The sequence below is a fragment of the Epinephelus moara genome, chromosome 3 (genome assembly GCF_006386435.1).
Source record: "Epinephelus moara isolate mb chromosome 3, YSFRI_EMoa_1.0, whole genome shotgun sequence".
Classification (NCBI taxonomy): Eukaryota; Metazoa; Chordata; class Actinopteri; order Perciformes; family Serranidae; genus Epinephelus; species Epinephelus moara.
In genome coordinates, this window is record NC_065508.1 from 14,322,941 (window position 1) to 14,340,460 (window position 17,520).

At 41.9% G+C, this 17,520-nt stretch overlaps 1 protein-coding gene across 2 annotated transcripts in view; it reads left to right on the forward strand.

Moving 5' to 3' along the window:
* LOC126387380 (FRAS1-related extracellular matrix protein 2-like) overlaps positions 1 to 17,520 on the forward strand; it is a 75,469-nt gene that overhangs the window by 35,579 nt on the left and 22,370 nt on the right. For both annotated transcript variants that reach the window (XM_050039910.1, XM_050039918.1), the window contains exons 4-6: positions 4,548 to 4,778; positions 11,398 to 11,523; positions 14,010 to 14,261. In XM_050039910.1, the coding sequence (XP_049895867.1) occupies positions 4,548 to 4,778; positions 11,398 to 11,523; positions 14,010 to 14,261 (609 nt within the window). The remainder of the gene's footprint in view (positions 1 to 4,547; positions 4,779 to 11,397; positions 11,524 to 14,009; positions 14,262 to 17,520) is intronic.

Consider the following 17,520-nt stretch of genomic DNA (forward strand, 5'->3'; position numbering starts at 1 on the left):
CTTTTTATTCCTCACATAAGTCAAAGCTCACTCCTTGAAGACAGTTTTTCCCCTCTCTCTGTTCTCAACTGTCCTTTTCTGGTCTGTCCTTGCTCCGAGAGAGAAATGAAGGATTGTTAACAAGGTGTACATTTCCCAGGTTAATCATCTCCTGTGGGGTTTGATGTATCCCACCCTCATTATTGTTGCCAAGCAGGGTGGATGGAGTGACAATTTCATTTCACAAGGAGAGAATGGAGCATATTGCCCCCTCTGAACCTCTTTTCTACAGATTTCCTCAGCTGCCTGGATGAGAAATGACCTTTATGGTATAATGAGCATGAAAGTACCTGCAATCACACATTTCATAATGAACTGTATAATTTACATTCAGCCAAACTTAGATTGTTGCGGTATTCGCTTTCAATTGTGAAACAAGCTACAATACAGAACAGAAGCAAGGAAAGTTTGCAGCTATAAACAGAAATTGTTTGTGTGTGAGTTTGTGTGTGTGTTGTAGAGACACACACACAAGGGACTGTCGCTCTGAGGAACAGCACTGTAGAGATCAAAAGCCCTCGGGTGGGTTTATCTCCACCTGCTGAGAAGAAACCCCAGTGCGACCCCAGGCAACGCGTGTCTCTTCCCTCCGGGGAGTCCAGCAATGGTGACTCAATGAGGCTCCACCCTTTTAAGATCAACACTCCCTCTCTCTTCTAGGCAGGTTTGCGTGTGTGTGTTTGTGTTATTTGATGTGAATCAACTGATCATCAGGATAGAAAGATGAAAAGGATAAGGTAGAAACCATCTGTTATGAGGACACTTTTTGAGTTGCCTGTTATTGCCTTGGCTTCATTGTTAGTGGCGGAGTCTGGTCTTACAGGAATACGTTACCCCCCCCAGGTGACCATTCGTACATCAGTCACTCACATTGTGTTACGTTGAAGAAAACGTAGTCTTTCTCAAATGCATCCGGTGAACGGAGAATCCAAAAGCAGAGAAAATTTTTGATAAATTGATAGACGACCACATTTAACAACAGCAGCTATATCAAAACATCCATTTGCAACAGCCTCCATCAGGTAATTTCTTTGTGTCATTGTGTGACTTTAGTCTTTTAAAGTTTAGTTTGGATCGCACAATAACAGAAACAAACTAACTGACTGAAGCAGTGGTAGACCAGCAGCTCCAGTGTTCAGCAAGATAAAATTTTTGTCAATGGAGCTTGGCTTTGAAGAGAGCATAGATAAGTTTCACTTTGTTTCCAGTTCCCCAGCGGACAGCGCTGTCTGTTCGGGAAGTACTAAGCATATGACTGGATAAATGAAACTTGGATTACACTGCAAGAATTGCGTGAGAGTTTGTAAACAGATGTTTTGATGTGCTTTTCTTATTTGTTCTTGTTGAACTTCAGTTCATCAAGTTTTTTCACCATTTTTGGATCTTCGTTCACTGTGGAGGCATGCGAGAGAAAAGTTTTCTTCACAAACTCTCTGTAACACTGGTTGAAGTTGGAGTAATTGATAAAAAAATGATCATTCGGAGGGCGAAGTATGACTTTAAAAGTGAATTCTTTCAGTCCACAGTTTGTTCTGTGCTGTAAACAGATACACTTGTTGCATTTCTTATGGAGTGGTGGCTCAAGACAAGTTTGCAGCTACATTTGGTCAATACACATTTCGCACTGAATGAAATTCTGGGCTCTGCAGAGTCGGGATTTACATGTTGAAAGTTGAAATAATAAAGTTATTTTTTACACGATTGGACTATAAACAGCATGCTTGTGTTTCTGTAATAGTCTAGACCAGGGGTGTCAAACCTGTTTTAATTCAAGGGCCACACACGTAAAACCATTGCGTAATATCCTATAAATAACAAACACATCCAAAATTTCCCCCTTTTTTACATCTCAAAATTGCCAATCCATTTACAAAACAGGTGACAAGCACAAGTGTCACAGGACAAGGACAAATGTCCTGTGTAGTCATCCTGACATCACCACACCAAGTTAAGTTCTGGCCCCCTAGTCGTAAGTTTGACACCCTTGGTCTAGACCCTAGGCTTGGGTGGTATCTATTTTTTCATACCCTCCTGAAATTTCACAAAGAAATACAGTATATGATGGTATTTGTGTGCGGCGCTACCTAAGTCCCCTCTGGATTGGTCGACATAAACCCTTGATTCGCGAGTCAGGTGTAAAAATAAGCTGTTTTTCCCCCATGGTCTCTCTCTGCTGCTGCTGGCCATCTGTTCACTAGTCCTGTAACATTATTCCCACCACTCGCCATCTCTTTCAGCTCACCTGCCTGTTCAACTGATAGAGGCTGACCTGGCACGTGATGTGCACGACATACAATACATCTTCAATACAATAGAAAGATGAGCGTCCGTATTTTTGATGGTATTGAAAATCATACTGTCAGGTTTTCTTAATACCCTACTATACTGTGATACCACCTACCATTAGAGGTTTTTTAAACATTTCTGATGCTAGTGACACAGGCCAAAGATGGCAGCATTTCTTCATTAGTATTCCTGTCCAAGCAAAGCACTTGTCCACAGCAAGATATCTAAACAGTTTCGTCACAAATTGACTTGAAATTTGTTGTCAGTAGTCATGGTCTTGATCTTTTTTTCCCCAGTGACTCTTGTGACCTTTTTTTCATGCGCCACAGGCAAGCAGAAATTTATATATCTGCAAGAGAAATGTCAAATTCAATGGCAGATTGCCATGAAATGTACTACTCACATTTATGCCTCCCAGAGAATGTTTTTTTTTTTTTAACCAGAAATTGCATGTTTGGCAAAACTCAGGTCAGGTGAGAGACAGGACTTGGGTTTAAGCTTAGTTGTGTACAGTATTGTTGGAATTTTGGTAATTCACACACACACACCAATGAAACAGCCATAAGGAGCAATTTGGGGGTTCAGTATCTTGCCCAAGAATACTTCGACATGCGGACTGGAGGAGCTGGGTATCACACCGCCGATCTTCCGATTGGTGCACGACCCACAGCCCCCCCCTTCTGATGAAGAATGCAGCCTTTTCATGATGAAGTGTTGTGAACATTTTTGATGTGCTTCAGAAAACTTGACCCAGGTTAAGTTGACAGGACCACTCAGCGAGTGAACCAGTGAACCGTGTGTTGTCCTGACTGAAACTCCATTAGTCATGTCTTGGATTTCCCAGAAAGACTTTCAGCAGTCCCTTGAGAAGTAGATTTTGCTATGTTGTGTTAGTGCAGCGGCAGTGAGCAATAAGAGCATCATTAGCTTTTCCTGTTGAGAAAAGGCAAAGAAAGTTGAGAAAAAACAATGCCTTGCCAAACAGAAGAGAATGAGGCTGTTATATTTAATGTGCTGCTGGCCACAGATGGAGTCAAATGTGAGAGAGTGCAGCCAGCGTTGCCTTATGTGGTGACCATCCGAGCAAAAACAAAAGTTTCTCTGCACTTGAAATTGGTCCAAAACAGTGAACCTAGAGAGATGTATTTGCTTCTCTATTGGTGTTTTAGTTTAACTCCACACCCATGTGCTCGATTTACTCAGCAGTACAATTGGTTGCTCCTGGCAAAACCAAAAATGAACCGAGAAATGCAAGGCCTAGCACCAGAAACCATTCATAACAATCGTGAAGCTCTCAGTCCTGTTTTTCCACGCTATGTTGGGGGTTTGTGAATGAATATAATTGCTGAAGGTCCTCACAGATACAGCAACATGAACAAATGTGACTGTGTGAAAGTGTATTCCTGTGTGTATGATTATTTTCAGCTCAAATTTTGCATACAATACTCAGCGCTCAGATCTTACTGTGTGTATGATCTAATGTATCCGGTCTCATCTGCATGTGTTTGCCACCTTCTTTTTTTCTCGCTGTCTGAAAAAGGAAAACAAATCCTTTTTTATTTACAGGCACATGCATCAGCCTGGCATGGCTCTGCTCACCTTGTTCTCACGAGGCACTGCAAATGTAGACAAAGGAATATGAACAGTGCATTTGCAAATGTAATACATTATTGTATGGCTTATGCCACCTGGGTTTGCTTGATGTGCGTTTGATGTGAAATCCAGTGGTACCAGTAAGCTCTGCTACTTTGGAGAAGGTGTATTGATGAGCATGAATGTTAGATGGATTGTTGTAAAGTGGATTCACATGAAAGCCCCATTATAAGTGAAATAAGAGACATTTGAAGAGAAAAGGAGACACATGCACACACTCGCATGCTTTCCTAACCCTTGGGAAACAATCGCGGTAACTAATCCATCTCAGTAAGGTGGAATATGCTTATTTAAACGCTTCAGTCACAGATTCACACATTCCTGAGGCTCTGTAAGTGATCAGTGAAGAAAAATAGACGCAACGCTCTTTTTCTCACCACTCTCTGAACAACATTAAAGGGTGTGAATATCTCATCTGTTTTTCATCTGTTTCTCTCTTCCGCCTGTCACCCTTTAATGGTCGCTTTTTTTTTTTTTTTTGTCTCCACTTCTTTCCGTCTGTCTTATTTGTTACTAATCAGGCCTGTTCTCTTGTCCTTTTTCCACCTATCACTCTCTGTGTCTTTTAGGCATCGGTACCCAGGATGGCAGCGCGAAGAAGGAGGAGGATTTCAGGGGCAAGTCCCAGAGGCAGGTGCAGTTCAACCCGGGGCAGACCAGAGCCACGTGGCGAGTTCGGATACTGACTGATGGGAAGTATGAGCAGGCGGAGACCTTCCAGATTTTGCTTTCAGAGCCAGTGATGGGGGTGATGGAGTTCCCTGCCACAGCAACAGTTGAGATCCTGGATCCTAGTGACGGTCAGTTCTTTCCTTTCATGCACACATTCTTGCACTCACAGGCATACTGCTAGAGTTAGAGCACTGAATATTCTTTTGTGGTGACAATAAGGTGGAGGTATTTTTCTCCACATTTAAATCACAACAGACTATAAAGGCTGAAATGTATTTTTTCATTTTTGCACATTTAGTCTGAATACTTTCAGAAGTTTTTCCATCCTGACAGTAACAATTTCTAGATACTGTATAGAGATGCAGAACATTAGGTATTGGAAGCATCTCTATAACTCTGACAAACAGATTATAAAGAATTGTATCGCACAGTGTCGTGCAAGCTATAGAACATTAGCAATTAGTTACTTCTCTCATAAGTAATGAGAGAAGCCTTCATGTAAAGGTTAGTCAGGAAAGTAACATTTGCATTAATGTAAATATCTGCTTCAACATCTAGCTTATTTTAGTGTTGCTGCGGCACAGTGAGGAACAACACAACTGTCACATTTTAACTCTGATTATACCCATTATCACTATGATGAAAAGTAAGTAGTGGAACAATAACACGCTTTATATTTTGATAGGTCTATTTATTGTAGCTTTGACAAGCCTTCAAATCAAGCAACACAAGTCTGTGTTTACTCTTTTGACGGATTAAAATGAAATAACTGTTTCTCAGACATTTGACAGTAATTTCTTATCATGACAGCCCTAATGAAAAAAAGTTATTTATAAAGATATAAACACCCCGAGGTTTATACTGTAACCTTAACAGTCGTTTGATTTCCGCACACAGACTAGGGGAGAATGGGGCACAACCTAACACATTTTAGTTTGGGCTGAATGTTATTAAAAATGTTTGAGATTAATTAGTTTTTGTTTCATTCTAACAACATGCACATCTCTGCCACAAATTAACAGTGTTTTTTCTAGAACTTAACTTTTTTTCTACAGTTACACTGAGAAGTAGTGGGAGTGAAATGTACAGCGTTCCCCATCGGTGGGGTTAATTGTAACAGGGAGAGGGTTAGCTGTAATACTTGTTGGAAAAGCCTGTTTAACACAATTAATTCAATAGAATCCTGTCTATATACTATAGGTCTCCATCTACATCAGGGGAAGGATAGGTGTATGCACAGGTATCCATCCATCTGTTAGTCTATCATCCATATTCAGTGGTTGGACCGATAGATGTACATGGAATGGGGAAACCTAGATCTACATGTCAAATTTGAGTTTTGAATGTATGGCTATTAACAAGACTGAAATGGTGTGTCAATAAGATACCTAAGAAAATTAAAAATACGAAGTACATCTCATTTAATTAAGGACATAAATTCAAACTAGAGCTTAGATTAGGCCCAAAAAATCCAGCCCAACCCCACCCGAGCCTGTGCATGTTCTGTCCAAGCCCGGCCCGTCCCTTTAACTGTAATTACAAGCCCGAGCCGAGACATTTTTTTTAAGGATACGAACACGGACATTGAAGGCTGACTCTCGTCTTTCTTCCCATGGCAAGCCTTCGTCATGTGCCTCCTAAGTGTTGAGGTCCACGTCTTTTTGCTGTCATATACCAGCATCATGCTGCACTTGGTACACTCGACGAAGCCAACACACACGTCGTCATCGTCAACAACTCACGCCGTTAAGGGGGGGCCGCGACCCCACCCCCCAGGTGTGATAAGTAGTTGGTTCCATAGCCTAGGTCGATTATGAGGAACCCGACCCGTCCGAGCCCGAGGATAGTGGCGGGAAATTACGGCCCGTTGGGTTCAGGCTCGGGCAGAGGATCTAAGCTCTAGTTCAAACTTATAGGAGGCAATAGCTGTAACACCGCATTACAACAAACCCTGCTGGGTGGAAATTTTATCCAGCCTAGCTAACACTTGCTGGAAGTTGGTTACATAGTTCAAAGTTGTGCTGTGTTTTAGGGAAGACAGTTGTTAAGATGATACATGGTTGGATTCGGTGACTTACATAGACAGCTGAGAAATCGAAAAACAAGCATGACAAAGAAATGAACTTATGTGGGCTGAAAACACTTGTTACTGAACTTAGCGGAAACACGTTCGATCTCTGTGGAATTGTGTGGGTCACTGTTAGGTAGTATTGTGGTCAACTGGCTGGCAGCATGAAAGGATCAACCCTGTGTACCCACATAAAAAGTCCATGTTACAATGTTGCCCCGTGCTCTCCTACATCTCACCACTAATTGTCCTTGATCTCGAGAAGGCAAACATATTGTTAATATTTCCAGGAAAGCAAGCTACAGTTGCCTGAAGTGTTGGTCATTACGTGCAGTGACACTCTGATTGAGTGATTGATCAATTCACGCCAGTTATTGCACCGTTGTAAGGTCGGGTCCAGTTATGTGCTGGCTGAGCGGTTGGTCCCGCAGCATTCTGAACCTGATTACATTATTAATGCAAAAGTCCCCCTTCCACCTTCTCCTCCCCTACCTCTGTCTCTCACAAGCACACACACACGAGACAGAGGGACTGAACACCATTCCCCTGAGTCATGCATCACTTCGGGTGATGCTAGATCATAACTAGGGAGTAGGCTGTGTTTGCCTGTAATCATGACAGAAGTAACAAGTAACCATTTAAATGTATTTTTATTTGAAAAAGTAATTACTTTCATCTATAGTTACCTCCAGAAGTAGTAGAATTACAGTATTAGGGAAAGAACAAATTCATTATGCATTGATTTATTCTGTATTTTCCATCATGAATATGTTTTTATTCATTTTATTGTTTCTATTCCGTGTGATATCTGTTATAACCCCTGCCAACAAGGTTATATTTTGATTCAGTTTGTTTGTTTGTCTGTCAGCACGATTGTGGAAAAGCTACTGGCCAAATTTTCATGAAACTAGGTTGAAGTCTGCACGGGCCAAGGAAGAGCCCAGATAATTTTGGAGTGGATCCAATCGTGGAGCAGATACACAAGTTATTTTTCACTTTCGTTAACATTTCAAGAGAGGGCGTTTGGCCTTGGTGGAGGTTGCACTCTCTGCGTGCCATTCTAGTTAAAAATAGAAATCAAATGCAACCTTTATAGACAGACAGTGTGGAGGATTGAAAATACAAGTTTATAGAATATATTTCCAAAGCAGAGGTGACTGATTTGCCAACGTGAACAGACGAATATGACTGCAGACAGTCAGACAGTGAAGTTTCTGACATTTATAATCCACACCACAGAAAGTCCCAACCGCCACTCAAGCATTCCTGCTACAAAGCAATGAAAGATGCTCAACCCTTTACCGTATATCACATCTGTTGTGTGAAGCATCAGTCAACTTGGCACACACAGAATGAAGAATTGTCAATATAAACACTGTCTACTGTAGATATAGAGTCATGTCAAATCTGTCCTCGAGGAGGTAAGGAGGAGAAATATGACATGACAGCCAGTGGAGATTTGTTGCAGGGATGATGATTGTGTTTTTACACTCACCGAAAAATACTGAGCAGAATGCTTATTCCTAAAACCCAATGATACACAAAGGCGGTGTGATTAGAGCCGCTCGTTTATTCATTTGTCCCTTACCATCAGGCCTAATCAAAGGTTGCCAGCCAAATTTGATATTGCGGTTTAGCAGTAAACATCAAACCCTAATGGTTAAGTCCAGAAAGTGTCTCATGCACACACACACGCACACACACACGAAACTTCAGTCTTTCACTTTCTCTCTTAAATAGTTTGTAATCTGCCATTTTCACTCTCCTCATTCTTTGTGTCTTTGCCTGCAAATTGAATTGTTAATGGAATATTGAGTAGTGCGACAAACTGACTCTGACTCTGAACCGACTGTCTGCTTCTTTTACAGTCAGTTTTTTTGGATGCATTGCTTCTCTTCACGGTGCAACCCTTAAGTAATTATAGATGTGCAACAACGATGGAAACGCTAAAGCTTCCATTGTGGTGACACACAACAGCTGCTCGCATCACTCTTTCTCTCTCTCTCGTCCGTCTTCTCATTCTCTCTCTTTCACTATGTCTTTATCGCTCTCCCCCCCTTGCATCCTCCCACCTCAATCTATCCTCCCCTGTGGGTTAATTATGGTGTGTGTGGAGGGCAGGGGCTGGTTTGTTTTCTGTCATCTCCGGGGATTGTCTAATGTGACAGAGATGTGCCACTCTGTACTCTAATGGGCCAGTGAAGCTTTAGCTATGCCTGTGGCGTTAGCTGTACTCCAGCTTCTTTCTCTAATGATGAAAACTGGCTTTGTCTGGTCGTCTGCTTAGCCTGGAGATTCCCTCCCCAGAGGACATGTCAGCTAGGCTAATAGCTTTAGAAGAGGAGAGAGGATCGCTAAGCTTTAACCAAAAGTGTTTCAAAATTAAGCAGAGCGTAACAAGCTGAGTTTGTTCTAACGGCACGGACAGGCTCTGTTTGTGCATGCACGGATGCCTGGAGCTCTTCTTTATTGTTTTCCTTTTGTTTTAGTTGTAAGAATGCTCACCCTCCACCGCCCTTCTGTATTAGCCTGTTGCTACTTTGATTAATAATGAGGAGTGGGTTTGTCCTGTAGTGCGGTCGCCTGTGGTGCGCCCACTTTTCAGTGCTGCAGCAGACACCAACTCTGTTTAATTGCAGGGTGTGATAGCCCAGCTTTCCTCCCCGCGAAACTTTGTGACTTTCTTCATATATAATCCATGCACAGTGCTGACTGAAGATGAAGGTGGCAGCCTGCTGTTTGACTGTTTGCTGCAAGCAGTACCAGCATCTTGCTACAGTCAGTGATATCTTTCTCGCTTCCCCTATAAAGCGGGGACGCCATACATCAGTGGAGCTGTTACTCCGCTGCATTTTGCACCAAGGTCATTCCACTAAATGATGAACTGTTTTCTGCTTTGTAATTTTGTCGTCTGAGATCGCAAGGCCAGCTGCAGTCAAGCACACCCTTGTGTAATTATGAGAGCTTTGTCTCAGTTAGGATGTAAAATCTCTGGACTAATGTAGCACACATCAAACGAGGGAGTGCATTTTGTGAGTTTGCCACTGCTTTGAACTGTGGCATAGTGTTGTGCTGTGGTTAGCCATCAACTGCAGACCTCTAGAGGCTGCTGGATTTTACATTTACAGTTGCAATTTGTGCATTTAGCTTATGGGCATGCCAAGTTCTACAAGCTGGTAAAGACTAAAATGAGCAACAACAATCAGACGGCAGAAACAAAGGAAATATTCCTGCATCCATAGAATATTCATGAAATTATCAATAATGGAGATGTTCTTGGGATAGAAATAAAAAAGCCAAACAGATTTTATTTTAATTTAGGCGACACAATAGCAAGATCAGGTGTAAGTGTTTACTATTTTAACACCCTCTGTTTTTAAAAAAAAAAAAAACATAAATGTTTTAAAATGACAGTGTGTTTTCCTCCAGGAGGTGAACTTGACCCACTTGGCTGAAAATTTGCTTTTCTAATTCTTGGGTGGATTTAGTGGCAGTAGACGAGAGAAGTATGAGGTGAAATGCGAAAGAACTGTGAGGAGAGGAGCTGTGCAGAATATGTGTGGCAAGAGAGAGGGGAAATCAGCGTACAGTGGTGTGTGTGTGTGTGTGTGATAGGTAAGCAGTGGACCCTGATCCCCTGCTATGAGTCCCTGTAACCACCTGGGGAGTGACAGATTGTGGGCAGCGACAGAAAGCAGAAATGGAGGAGAGGGGAGAAGATTGAGAGGAGAGAGAACGATTTAGGGAGAGTTAGCGTAAGAGAAGAGAAATGTTTGACCCCCTGCAAAGCGTAAGATTGTCTTATGTCGATGACTTCATCCCGAAGAAGCATCTCAGGTGTTGATCTCTTTTTACGCCGGGCGTTGAATCAAACATCCAAATCTCTTTTGTCTTTTTTGTCGCAGCTTTTTCACACTCCAGCACTTGCCATTTTAATGCAAGTTTTTGTTGCACAGGCAAGCCACAAGTGTCTCGAAGCCTCCATCATTCATTCACTCACTCATTCACACACATTTATAGAGAGAGGCGGGAGGAATAACAAAGTCACAGGAAGATCTGGGGCGAGCTGTAGCTCAGTCCACGCTGTTAGTATTTTTATTGGTCCCTGTGCGTCTGTGGAAAATAGCTCCAACATTTATTGTTTCTATAATGCCAGTAAGTTCTTTGCCTTGATAGATGATGCTTTCACTGGCTCCAAGTCTCTCTCTCAATCACAAACTCCTCTCAGAGAGGAGTGGAGAACGAGAGGGAGAAAAAAATAAGAGATGGTTCTGCTGACCCCTCTGTGCGTAGAGGAGTCGACGTGTGAAACTCCCAGCTGATTCCCCTCCGTGGGATGAACTGAGAGGCTTGCATGTGTAATTGTCTGTGACACACCAGGCAGTAAGAAAAACTTCCGGAGGGGTCTCTTTGAAGAGCACCTCTGGTTGCATCAAACTGAAAACTGTGATGGAGAGTTATTTTTGAATATGAATAAGCGCACCGCAGGACCACCACTTCAATAGATCTGAATAAAAAAATGTCAGCTGCGCCGCACTAATGCAGAGCCAGAACAAAAGCCTGTATCAGTCCTTGATGGCCTAATGTACTGTGGATTTTTGCAGATTGTTATACATATCATTACCCTTTTCTTTTTTCCGCTGACTCCCTCCACTCATTCTCTTTTCTCCTCCAAACAGAGTCGACTGTGTTCTTCCCTGAGCAGATCCACTCAGTGGAGGAAGATGTTGGAGAGCTTTTCATCCCGGTCCACCGCAGTGGAGACATCAGCCAGGAGCTCATGGTGGTCTGCTACACACAGCAGGGTACAGACTAGCTTTTTTTCACCTCATCTAACCCGTTTACCCTCAGTGTACTCTGCCTGCCTGCCGGCTTGCTTGTCAGACTGATTATTTTAAATGGTGAAAAATATAATTTAAGGCTCAATAAATATTTGTTGACCAGACATCCTGAATGCATATAGATGATTAAAGTGTTTGAGGCATAGATGAAACATTAATGAACTTATTTTATGTTACCCAGATGATCATACTTTGCAAGCAAACCACAACAGCACCCGACAACACTAATAACTCAAATGTAATTGTTGTTTAGGCATACTGCAAGCTTAAAAAAAAAAAAAAAAAAAAGCTGTCAGCCAATTTGAGAATGACAGCAGGTTTCAATCTTGTTTACATTTGCATCACAGATTGTGCCTTTAATTCTGGAACCCATCTTGTTTTAATGTGATGTTAATGTACCCATGCGTATGGTGGAGTGTCAGGTGCACCTGTCGCACCTTTCCAGTTTGACAGCACCAATGAAATCTGCTTAAAACAAAGCCTGTGCACTTGAAGAGATGCAGTTCACGTACATTTGCATTCTCACCAAAAGAAGAGTAGCTGCATGAGCCCAGTATGATCACAGGTAGCTGTTAGCCTGTGCCTTTTCCAAGTTTAACAGTAGTTTATTCAAATCAATAACATGCTTCCATACAGCCTCCACAAGAGCTCTCGTTGTGATTGTTCCAGTCACTTCCAATCACTTATTTATGGCTGATGAAGGTGACAGTGTGTGAGAAGGGTGCAGATTTCAGCCTCTGTGTTCTCCCCATGCAGCTTAATCCCATGAAATACATTTAGACAAATGAAGGGATAACACTGATTAACCTAATGAAGGCACTATTGTTAAATGTCCTAAAGGCTATGGTGGCAACACCACATGTTTGAAAACCTGTGGGGTTGGTCTGTTCCCATTGTGTTCTGGCATTAAAACAAATAAACGGACTAACATGATGCCCTGCTACCATAATGGCTACACCAACAGCTGTGGCGCCCTCAGAAATTTTTCATAGGGATGACCAGATGGGTCCACTGGAAAACTAAAACCAAAAGCCATAACTGAATGTCAGGAATTCTATTATGCTGCTGAAGTATATTGGCTAGTTGAAAACTATGTCAACATGACTATGGAGAATTAAGGAACTGCATACTGATTTACTTAAGTTTCTTATCCATCCATCCATCCATCCATCCATCCATCCATCCATCCATCCATTTTCGTAACCGCTTATCTTCTTGAGGGTCCCGGGGGGCTGGAGCCTATCCCAGCTGACATTGGGCGAGAGGCAGGGTACATCCTGGACAGGTTGCCAGACTATCGCAGGGCTGACACATAGAGACATTCGCACTCACATTCACACCTACGGGCAATCTAGAGTCACCAGTTAACCTTCATGTCTTTTAACTGTGGGGGTAAAGCTGGAAAACCAGGGGGAAACCCACACTGATAGAGGGTGAACATGCAAACTCCACACAGAGGGGCTCCCCCGCACCCTGGGGTTTGAACCCTTCACCCTGGATCGAACCAGGAACCCCCTTGCTGTGAGTTGACAATGCCTGACTTTGACTTTGACTTCTACAGCAATCGTGTTTTAAAGGAAATGGCCACTTTAGAATGAAAATACAGACAGTACTTACTGACCCTCATGACGACAAAAAGTCCAGTGTAGTTTTTTAATCCACAAAACTCGTTTGGGGTATCAGAGGATAACAGCTAGCCGGATTTTTTTCATACACTTGAAGTGCATGGAACCCACATTTTGAAAATGTAATAAAACTCCGCTAATGCATTTCAAAAACATCAGAATGGCTAAAAAACTACACTGGACTTCTTGTTGGCACGAGGGTGAGTAAGTACTGTCTGTATTTTCATTCTAAAGTGGCCATTTCCTTTAATGTGTTAGGTAGCTTTATGTGTTAGACAATTCAGTGTTCTTCAGACAGGCTGGTTGTCCTTTGCCTTAAAAAGACAGATAGGAAACTTTGATTGCAAGAAACAGAATATTTACTGGGAACAAACATTCTCCATTTTAAAAACAGAGCCCTCCAATTATCTTTGATTATTTTCTCGAGGGGTGGCAGTGGGGGGCCAGCGATTCTGTGAGGGTGGTCGTGGCCCCCCACTGCCACCCCTCGGTGGCGCCACTGGTTAACGGTCTTAATGTTATGAAACAGAAAGGGAAAATGTATACTGCTGATGTTTGTTTGTTATTGAACTATGAATATGTATATGAGAATAACTACTTCAAATGCAGTGGATCCATTTTAGGAAAAAAAATCTACCCAAAACTGTGCACTTAGTGTTCCTGAAATAAGATTTAGAATAAGATTGCTTTCTGAAAAAAGGCATTTTCTGATGCCTTTTACAAATCCTGTATATTTCATTATGTACTTTTAAAATGTGGAATATCTTTCATTTTCTTCCCTAACTCCTGTCACTGTCACCTCTCCTTTTGCCGGCCCCTCTGAAGGTTCTGCCACAGGGACGATTCCCACCACCGTCCTGTCTTACTCGGACTACATCTCCCGTCCGGAGGAGCACAGCAGTGTCCTTCGCTTCGACAAGGGTGAGAGGGAGAAGCAGTGTCGTGTGGTGATTATCGACGACTCTCTGTACGAGGGAGAGGAGAGCTTCAACATCACTCTGTCACTGCCTGTCGGGGGGCGTCTGGGAATGCACTACCCCACCGCCAAAGTCAGCATCTTGGAAGATATGGATGATGGTAAGGCATGCTGGTACTTTCCCCATCTTTCTTGAACCCAAATCACATGGATGAGAGGTTGTGGTGAGGTGAGTATTTTGTCTCAGAAGTGAGGCTGAGAAGATTCAATTTATATTTACTTTAACTTTAAACAACACATGCATATAGACACATACAGGCGCATTTATAAACAGTGTTTTGACACGTGCTTGACATTCTGGTGAATCGTCATCACCGCCTTTATATCACAGAAGCTCACTTAATTAAGCTTGTTTACAGACTTACTGGCTGTTGAGACATGTTGGAAACACCCTGACATGGACCCTTCACCTGCAGCAGACACATGGAATCAAACTCCTGTCTCGCTGTCATTCAGACAATTTTTAATTAAAGGCGAGACTCACACAGGAGTCCAGTGGGACTACATTATCAGACGTGTCCCAGGTCTGCTCTCATCCTGTTACAACATCGTATAGACAAAGCCGATTACATCTTCTGAAAGACAGAGAAATGCACAGAGGATTTATCTGGGGAGGGACAAACCTGCAGGGAAATACTTATTCCAATCTATAGGCGTCCACCGTCTCACTACTCTGCATTGATTTACGTTATAGACTTAGAAAGATTAAATGTCTCTGCTCAAGGTTTTTTGCTAAATGCCATGCTATAGATCGTCACTGTAAAATTCATACTTCTTTTTCCCTAGATGCGAGGGAGGACTGGTGTAATCAATTTGGGTCAGATTCCAGCCATGTAAAAATGCAGTTGACTTTCCATCATTAAGGCCTTATAGATAGTGTCAAGGAAGTCTTATCTGTCCTTATGTACACTGTGGCTCTTATACAGGCTTATAAGCTCACCCACCCATCTGGCATCAAATTAAAGAAATGCAAAGTGTAAAAATTGCCCTGGTTTCCCGTTAATAATATCCTAGCAAGCCAATATTTTAAGAGGAGTTATGTGGAAAACACATCAACAAATGAATAAGGCCTAATTGACCTACATCTAGTCCAACTGAGTATAAATGACTGGCTACAGCGCTCCACATGTGTAAACATGGCGGTGTCCTACATTTATTTTTTCATCTTTCATATTTGAATGTTTTCCTACTTTGTCAAGTAGAAATTGAACTTATTATCCGTCATATTCTGTAGAGTGTACTTCATTTAGCTGCCTTTTCAAATAACTACACAGAGAATAAGAGAAAACATTCTTCAGGCATCATTACAAGCCTTTATTGAGTTTGGCATGTTGGTTAACCTGTTAAAAGCTATGACATGTCCAAAATGAATAGAGTTCATAAAGTTTTTCTCTGCAACTACAAGACCTACATGAAAAATCTTGGTATAGTAATAAAGGTAACACTTGTGAGATTTGATAGAGAGGTGTAAGCATTGGTATATATGATACTGGGTTAGAATAAATAACAAAAAAGACAGAAAAAAACTATTTTAAAAAAGATTTTATTTCCGCCCAGCAGAAGTTTACACCTTTACAGTGATTATTGGAGCTGCCCCTGACTAAGAATTTCCCAAGTCAACCAGTAGTCATTATTTACAGCCACTGGTCAACTAGTCGCCTGCATGTTTACGATATTAATTTAACTATCAAAGTACATATTTTTTGGGCGGGGCAACACAATGATTTGAGTTCAAGGTGTGAGAAAGAATAGTATCAGTAACACTGTTAACACTGTGCTTCATTACAGAGAAATACAAAACCGTACTAATGAACCTTCATTAATATAGGCCTATATTTTATCTACAAGTGCACGTCACACACTGAGCGAGCCGCCTGTTAATGACGCTGTCTGCAAAGCAGTAAAGATTGTGCTAAGTGGCTAATAGGCATGTAGCTCCTTCCATGTTTCAGATGATACATCATGTTTGTAGTCGACCAATGAAGATGAGTTTACATATCACCTTGGGTTCATCCTTCACCTTCTCAAAATGATCCCACACTTTGGATTTCCTGCCGGACATGTTTTTTACCAGTCTGTGTAATAACCGCAGGTACCAGCCCTGGAAATTAACGTGACTCCTGTCTGACTGCTGAGCGTGGACACTTCCTGTGTCTGTCCCTTCAAATTAAATTCCCACACGGTCTTGTCCTATAGGTCTTTATTTATTTGACAAGGCGCAGCTCCTTGAAGAGTTTCACATTTGTTTGTTTGGGTGTTTTTTTCTGCAACTAAGCGACCAATGAAATCTTGCCAACTAATGACCTTTCTGGTCGACTAACATTTGGTCGACTATTAGGGGGCAGCCCTGTGACTATCCCTATGGAATTTTGCATTTGCTGCCCAAAACTTCTAGCAAACCATATCTGAACATTGCCTGTGCAGATGCTAATAAAGTGAAGCAGGACAAATTTAGAAAGGGTTTAGCAGAGGCATGTGAAAGCAAAATTTCCAAATATGCACTTTAAGGTTCATTTGTGTGCCATCTGTGCCTCTCGGGTAACTGTAAAACTCGTTTAATGTCACTTACATGTCATTATAGCTGTTTAAATCAGCTAAAAACAACTGTTTTGGGCTTTATTTTGAAAAATCAATCAGTCAATCAGAACTTAATGGTCTGATTCACAGGGAATCATAAAAAATGGACAGACAATACACCAGGAATGAAGAATACTGCATTACACAGCACTGTAACCGACAGATAACTGTAGAGGACACATTTTTTCTTAATATGTGGGCCAGGGTGTATGTCCAGGTTTAGAAGACTCTAAATCTAGAAAAATGAAGGCTTCCTTCACAGACTATTTTTCTATCAGTCTCTCTTTTTAGTAGCTCTTTCAGTTTGTCATGAATTGTTTGTATCAGAAAAGAATAGTGTCAGAGAAGACTTGTCATGCCATTGCTAGACTGCAGGCTGGGATAAATAAAACAATGGCGACTTACAACTGAGAACTCATTTAGGGAAACAAACAATTGTGCCAAATTGAATGTGTGTATGTGTATGTGTGTTTGTGCGTGGAGGCATCTGGGGGCTAGTTAACAAGAAACATGACACACTGTCTGATTGTTAGTATATTGTCAGAAGACTTCAGTCGTGGTGCCGAGTTCAAAGGAAATGGAAATGATTTTGTGAAAGCCCAACTCCAGTGAGAGATGATGTGTCATTTTTAGCCTCCCAGAGGATAATACACCATCTGACAGCGCTCTAATACCTGCACCCAGGCAGTCAAACTGCACCCTCCCTCACTTATACAACCTCAACTCACTAAGGAAAAAACAAGAATTAAGACGATCCGTGTTTACTCGTGTGCGCGGTGGCTG